The sequence below is a fragment of the Lipotes vexillifer genome, unplaced genomic scaffold, assembly GCF_000442215.2.
Source record: "Lipotes vexillifer unplaced genomic scaffold, Lipotes_vexillifer_v1.1 scaffold474, whole genome shotgun sequence".
NCBI lineage: Eukaryota > Metazoa > Chordata > Mammalia > Artiodactyla > Lipotidae > Lipotes > Lipotes vexillifer.
Window position 1 is genome coordinate 2,270,280 of NW_006772385.1, and position 8,000 is coordinate 2,278,279.

At 36.3% G+C, this 8,000-nt stretch overlaps 1 protein-coding gene across 1 annotated transcript in view; it reads left to right on the forward strand.

The window, feature by feature from the left end:
• ABCB4 (ATP binding cassette subfamily B member 4) overlaps positions 1–8,000 on the forward strand; it is a 75,061-nt gene that overhangs the window by 19,937 nt on the left and 47,124 nt on the right. The window contains exons 8-11 of the mRNA XM_007447469.1: positions 2,271–2,442; positions 4,797–4,910; positions 5,962–6,072; positions 6,295–6,420. Coding sequence (XP_007447531.1) covers positions 2,271–2,442; positions 4,797–4,910; positions 5,962–6,072; positions 6,295–6,420 — 523 coding nt within the window. The remainder of the gene's footprint in view (positions 1–2,270; positions 2,443–4,796; positions 4,911–5,961; positions 6,073–6,294; positions 6,421–8,000) is intronic.

Consider the following 8,000-nt stretch of genomic DNA (forward strand, 5'->3'; position numbering starts at 1 on the left):
ACGCGGGCCTCTCACTGTTGTGGCCTCTCCCCTTGCGGAGCACAGGCTCCGGATGCTCAGGCTCAGCGGCCATGGCTCACGGGCCCAGCCGCTCTGCGGCATGTGGGATCCTCCCGGACCGGGGCACGAACCTGTGTCCCCTGCATCGGCAAGAGGACTCTCAACCACTGTGCCACCAGGGAAGCCCCACCCACGACTCTTTGAAAGAGAAATTCTCTGGAAATTCTCCAGCCTTAAAAGCGAAGGTTCCCTACTCCCCTCTTTTTCATTTTCTATTTTTCTGTTCCTTAAGCCCTCTTCAAAGCCAGCCTATGCCTGGTTCTCTAACTCTTCCTTTTTCTCTCTCACTGCTGCTTCCTGTACACAGTAGCCCACACACCTCAGGTTGAGTGTAATCAATGCCTCTCCATTAGCAGCAGTAATCGAGCCGCCTCAGCGAAGGTAATTACAGCGTGTCCACCACTGTCCCTGGAGCCCCGTGTCACGTTGGGGCTGACGTGCCTGCACCTTGCAGCGGGGCCACCTGGGACTAAGCACAGTGCTGGGCATGGTGAGCTGGCTGTCTCCCCAGGGACGCAGCTCAGCTAAATGTATGCATCGTCCAACGCTGAGGAAACAGCACTGGAGAGTAGGGTGCTTTAAGTAATTGAAAGACATAATTTTTGGTGGCAACATACATTTTTAAAAAATGAACAAATTCTCAACATCTTATTTAGTTAAACTGAAAAAGATATGATGTTGTTTGTCTTTTGTTAGAAATAGAAACTCTCATGTATGTGGTATTTTCTCTAAAGTCTCATTGTATATCAGTGGATTTTTTTTTTCTGATTTTAGGGAGCCCAAATCAAAATGTATAGACTCTTTGCATCTAACATGGAAGGCTTAACTAAAATTGATGGAAAAAATATTGTTATTTGACAGAACCATTTTAGACATTTATACCTTTATGTCAAATCCTAGAAGGCAGTAATATGAATTTTAATTAATATTCAAAAATATGACAGTAATAGAATGAGCGTTATTTAGGAAGACACTAAATTCTAAAACAATAGTAATAATAATAGGAATAGGAATTATCAGGTTTTGCCAACTATACGCCAGCACTGTACTAGCAAATTTCTATCATTATCTGTCAACCTCATAATTGTCTTGCAAGGTAGGCATTAGTAACTCCATTTTATAATGCCATTTGCAGCAACATGGATGGACCTAGAGCTTATCATCCTAAGTGAAGTAAGCCAGACAGTGAAAGACAAACATCATATGATATCGATTATATGTGGATTTTAAAAAAATGATACACGTGAACTTATTTACAAAAGAGAAAGAGACTCACAGACGTAGAAAACAAACGTATGGTTACCAAAGGCGAAAGGGAGGGGGGGGATAAATTAGGAGTTTAGGAATAACATATACATACTACTATATATAAAATAGATAACCAACAAGGACCTACTGTATAGCACAGGGAACTATACTCAATATCTTGTAATAATCTATAAGGTAAAAGAATCTGAAAAAGAATATATATATGTATGTATAACTGAACCACTTTGCTGTACACCTGAAACTGACACAACATTGTAAATCAACTATACTTCAATTAAAAAAAGAGTAACTCCATTTTACAAGTGATGAAACTAAAATCTAGAAAAGTTGAGTAAGGGCCTGTATCCCATAAGCAGTGACCAGTTTATAACCTTGTACCCAGGCTTGACAGTTGAAGTTCAGCCTGATCAAAACCAAAACCAAACCAAAGCAAAAGCCCAAGTATAAGTACACAAACATGTAAAATTCCTGCCCCTCACCCAGTGGGGCTGTGGAAGGAGGGTTTTCTCTGGAGAAGACAAATTGGCCTGTGTTAAGAATCTGTTTTAAGAGTCCCAAATAGTATTTACATTTTGGCGTCATTCCTGGTTGGCTTGGCTTGGTTTCTTTTCTTCCACCTTTACCTTGACTTGTGATACTGGCCTTGAAGGGGTGGTGAGGTTCTCCCAGGTATGGGAGTTCAATCCTGGAACAGCTATGGGAACATTGGTAGGACTGGTAGGGACCAAGGGAGATGGGTCCAGGCCAGTAAAGAAAAGGCTCAGATGAGTTCTAGTCCTGGCCGATCCTGATTTGGTTGAGTTCGCAGGAAGCTGGGTCTCACCAGAGCTTTCTTACTTTTATGGCTTTGAGCCTTAAACCTCCAACTATCAAGGAGGTGAATATGGCTCAGATTATGGATTGTTTTCTTATTATCATGTTTTCCCCTCATTTTCTGGTAGGTATCAGAAACATCTAGAAAATGCCAAAAAGATTGGAATTAAAAAAGCTATTTCGGCGAACATTTCCATGGGCATTGCCTTCCTGTTAATATATGCATCATATGCGTTGGCCTTCTGGTATGCATCCACTCTAATTATAGCAAAAGAATACACTGTTGGAAATGCAATGACAGTAAGTTGTTTTCCTAATATTTATGAAGAATCTGAAAATGTTGTTTATCCATCTACCTTTTCTTTTCTTTCATTCTCCTTTTTGAAGGATGAGCCATGGTTATAGGCTTTTTTCATTCTGTAAATCTTTGCTCTGTCCTGTGGGCAGAGCTGACCTTCTAGAATACACAGGGCATAGCATGTGGATAGACCAGTTGAGAAACATATGGAACATAGAAATTTAAAGAAAAGGAATGAATTTATGAATGAACAAATATGTAGTGGCACCATCCTCATTCTGCCTTTGAGTTTCATTATATAAGAAAGTAAACATTATTATACATAGGTCATACTATGAGAGAATGTTAAATTTACGTGATATAAAACATCAGCTATCCAAATACAAGATGAAAAGTTATTTTAGTTTCTTTTTCTTTTACAAAATGAAAGTATCTTCGTTTTTTGATTATAAAAATATATACTAGTTATACAAAGAATTAGAATAATTCTAAAAATTAGAAATTACTTAGAATTACTTGTGATCTAATAATCCATATATACTTAATGATAACTTTTGGTGTATATCTTCCGGATTATTTTCTGTATGTGGATTTTTTTTCCTTTCAAAACTGGGATCGTATTATGCATACCTTTTTTTTTTTTAAATTATTTTATTTATTTGTTTTTGGCTGTGTTGGGTCCTTGTTGCTGCGCGTGGGCTTTCTCTAGTTGCAGGGCGTGGGCTTCAGTAGTTGTGGCACGTGGGCTCAGTCGTTGTGGATCACGGGCTCTAGAGCACAGGCTCAGTAGTTGTGGTGCACAGGCTTAGTTGCTCCGCGGCATGTGGGATCTTCCCAGACCAGGGCTCGAACCCGTGTCCCCTGCATTGGCAGCTGGATTTTTAAGCACTGCGCCACCAGGGAAGTCCCTATGCATACCTTTTTGTAAACGTTTTATAAACTAGCAATGTATTGTGACCTTCTTTCCATGTCCGTGACGGTCAGGGCAACACGTAACCACTCAACTAGCCATGTTTTAAAACCTGCACTTCCCTATCTTTCTAAACAGAGGACCCCTTGATGATGGCTTAGGGACATTATAAAAATTTATCATTTCAAAATGTTCTCTAGGGTGGTACCTTCAGACTGCATTGAAGTTTTGAGGGCTGTTTGGCTGGATGAGCTTTCGTCATTGCTGAGTCTGTTTTTTCTCCTTTTGGTCTCCTCTCTGGTTGTCAGCTCGGAAGCTCTCCACCTCTCTTTACTTCCCCATTTGCTAAATTTTAGGAAGAAAGGAGATTGAATTCTGCCTCTGCCATTCACCCTTTGTGATGAGTGTGCCCTCTCTGGCCTGGTCTCCCCATTTGTAGTATGTAGACAGTGACTTCTCCCGAGTAGGGCTACAGAGTGATACCCGTGATGCAGGGAGCCCAGCGATGCCCTCTGCATAAAGACTGAGAACTCTAGTGCATTGACTTCATAGCACTGCTTTTGGTAGAGACGGTTTTGCTCTCTTACTGGTCTTTCTCTGTATTGCAGATAGTGGATAGATATTTGAGAGATATTTGAGTTCTGGGCATGTGAAGTGTTACTGTTACCGTCTTCTGAGAAAAGACAAACTATAAGTAGATGTTTCAGCATGCCCAGAGATAAAGGAGTAATTTCTCTTCATTTATGTTTTCTTCAGTTAACGTTTGTTGATAATCTGGATTCCTGAAGCTATAGTGTTGACTTTTCTATATCAATTTATTTTCCTAGTGAAAAAAATATAAGGGAAATGTGTTAAGTTTGTGTGCTATAGTACAGAATAATTGTATATTAATCATTGCACACAGGTGTGATTTAGTGTTTTATAATGTGTGAACTATTATTTTTTATATTAGAAGTCTTACCAAAATATGTATTAATACATAACATAGTACTTTTTAAGGAAAATTTCATGGGGCCAAAATCTGTTTTATCTTGAACATTCTGTGTAATTCCATGAATAGTTAGAGAAAATCAGATAGGATTGAAAAATAATACTGATGGAAAATGTTTTCCTCTGGTGGCAATAGCTTCAGAATCAAGGAAATAGGTTTGAAAAATCTTTCTGACTTTGTCTAAGTCCAGGAGAAGAGCAACAGATAGTTTGGCTAGCTAGACAAAAAATATATTTTTTTTTTCAAAAAAAAAATTTTTGAGATTGAAGAAACCTGTTTATGCAATAAAATGCTATAGTAACCTTGTAAATTTTGCTCTTTTGCCAAAAAAATTTTAAAGGGATAAACCTAATCGTGATCCTTTGGGTAGTGTATGTTCCAAACAAATCATATTTGAGATGATGGTGGACTCCAGAATAGGACTTATAACTTTTCCTTGTGTTCTTTTTGCTCAGGTCTTTTTCTCAATCATGATCGGAGCCTTCAGCGTTGGACAGGCTGCTCCCTGTATTGATGCTTTTGCCAATGCAAGAGGAGCAGCATATGCGATCTTTGCTATTATTGATAATGTGAGTCATTTACTATTTTAATGCCAAAAAATTCTTTGAGGTCTGGCTAATTAAATCTGGCTTTCGGTTAAATGTCGTATGAAAATTTTGCCAAGTGAACAACCTCTCCTTAGTAATGAATGAAATCAAATGCCTCTTACTAATATTTCTGAAAGTTTATCTTTAAATAATCAAATAGCACTGATCTCATTTTGGGAAAGTACATCTGCACTACTGTGTTATTATTAGAGTTCAAAGCAAAGATGTTTGTCTTCCTAGTCTTCCTCCTTTTGTCTTTCATTTTGTAGCCAGACTAAGAATATTATGATTTGTATACAGGATGAGTGGATGGAAAAATTACTGGTGGGACCAAAATTGATAGTATGCTTTGCTGTGGGTTGCCCCCTGTCAAAAAAAAAAAATGATTACTGCGCATATGATATAATTTTGAATCAACTATATTGCATAAGTTGTACTGACTGCAGTGAAATAAAGAAAATCGTTTTGACATACGTATGTCACTGCATTTACACAGAGCAAATGCAAACTAGGTAACTGAAATGTGATTGTTTAATCCGAGCAATTCCTATTTCATTAATCTAAGTCATGAAAAAATTGTTCAGCTTCTGCATATATACAAAATTTACATTGTTCCTAAATAACTTGGCTCTAAGCAATTGTTCAGTCTTCTCAACCCAGTCCATTACATTTGTTGTTTAGGAATAAGCTAATTTTCACTAAATGCTGAAATACCTGGATATATCCATGATAGTATGTTTTTGTTATTGCAGCTGTAGGAACGTGCATGTTTGACCATTTAGAAAATTTATGAGGATATGCCAGAAACTTAAAGTGAAATATCGTATGAAATGAAATGAATATATCCCTTATGTACTTTTCAAGAAAAGCCTATTTTCTGAGAAGGAATATTTCCTTAAACACACAAACACACACTGTCTTCAACTTGAGATGCCATTCTGGGTCCTATTTTTGGACTTTGCTGAAGCATATTCCTTAAAAGTGCAATTGTTTGTCCTATGATGGAATAGTCATTGAATTTTGTTTTATTTAGAATCCTAAAATTGACAGTTTTTCAGAGAGAGGACACAAACCAGATAACATCAAAGGGAATTTGGAGTTCAAAGATGTTCATTTCTGTTATCCAGCTCGACCTGATGTCAAGGTATTGTAAGTAATATTTATAGGAATTCCTAATTCAGACTGATTGTTTAATCATCTTAAAGAATCCGTAGTCTCTATTATTTTGATATGTATGTGCTTTTTTCCTTTTGAGATTATATTCCCTTATTTGGTACTTTTTTTCCAAATTTAAAATTGAATCGGATTACTCCCCTTTTAGGCTTTTGTTGTGAAGTGTGTTCTTTTTCTCTCTTTTCCCTCATAGATCTTAAAGGCCCTCAACTTGAAGGTAGAGAGCGGTCAGATGGTGGCCCTGGTTGGGAACAGCGGCTGTGGGAAAAGCACGGTGGTCCAGCTGATACAGAGGCTCTATGACCCCACAGAGGGCATGGTAAGTGGGAAGAGCCATGTTCTCCAAAATAGGAAGCTGGATACCAATTAGGCCTTTGAAATTGTTTTGTTTTGTTTGTTAACAAATTTGCATGTGAATCCAATTTTGGTAAAAAGACTATAGAATTGCAATGCATCTGGATAATGCATTCAAAACCTTGGGCTGTTTTAACAAAAGTATTCAAGATGATAAAAGCCAAAGAAGCTAGACAACACTCTCCTCTGTTCCAACTAAGCTTTTCATAACCCACTAGGTCACTGGAAAATAGTCATCCAAACCACTGGGAGGACTTACTGAGTTTGGTCAAAAATATTTCATATAGCAATTATTAATAGCCTTGTGTTCAGGATCACAAGAAATCTTAGGACAGTAATTAAATTCATCAAAGGCAGTTGAGTTTTCTTAAATGTTGGAATATCTGAAGGGGAAAGTGGGTTAGTCTCTAAGAAGCTTCTGGGGACATACGGAACAGTAATGGCCTAGGGAATATTTTTTTGGCCTTTAAAAATTTTGTTATAAATTCTAACTTATTTATATTTATTGGAGTATAGTTGATTTACAATGTTGTGTTAGTTTCAGGTGTAGTGCAAAGCAGAATATATTTTCTGAGAAGAAGACATTCTCTTACATAATCACAAAACAATCATCAAAATCAGTAAATTTAATGTTAATACAATACGAGCCCACAGTATATATTCAAATTTCCTCAACTGCACCAACTTTTGGACGTTGAGTTTACCTGACAATGAAATGTATTATAATTCAACAATAATGAAAACAGAAGTTTACAAGTTACAAAGAAAAACAAAAAAAAAACTAAAAAGGCATTGAGATACAACAGAGATTGCAGGAATGAATACAAAGTTTTCTAGGATACACAAATTATTTATTTATTTACTTTAATAAAATTAACAAACCTTCTTTGAAAAATCTGATACACCAAGGAGGAACATAGGGCCATCCTCATTTCCTAAAGCAAACTGTAGGTTGGTTCAAGTGTAAACAGTTTTATTCATTTTTTAAAAAGAACATAGTAAGTACTAACCATTGAGGATAAGCATTTGAAAACATCTTATTTTTTTAATTATTATTGGAGTAATACATTTTTTAAAGAAAATACATGTCAGCAGGGAAAAAAGTCTTCAGAAATTCTGTAACTCAGAGATATTCACTGTTCACATTGTGATTTAGCAATTTTATTACTGCTGAAATAATAGAAAAAATGCCCAGTGGTACAGTTGACTGATTCAGTTTTTCCTTAAATCTCTCCCCATAAAAATCAGTAAAATTATAATAAAAGAAAGCAATAAATTGGAACAAATAATTTATGATATATGTGGGAAAACTATTATCACTATTTTAGAAAGTAATATGAATCTATCATAGGATATGAACATGCAAATCTTTCGAGAATAAATGTAGATTTATAAAAAGTTTAAAGAAGTGTTCAACCTCACTTATAATTGTATATGAATTAAAATAAATATAAGCTACCACCACACACATTAATTAGAAAAGACATTAAAATGATAAAAGCTAATAAATTACAATGAAGCAGATATATATTTATATATTCCTGC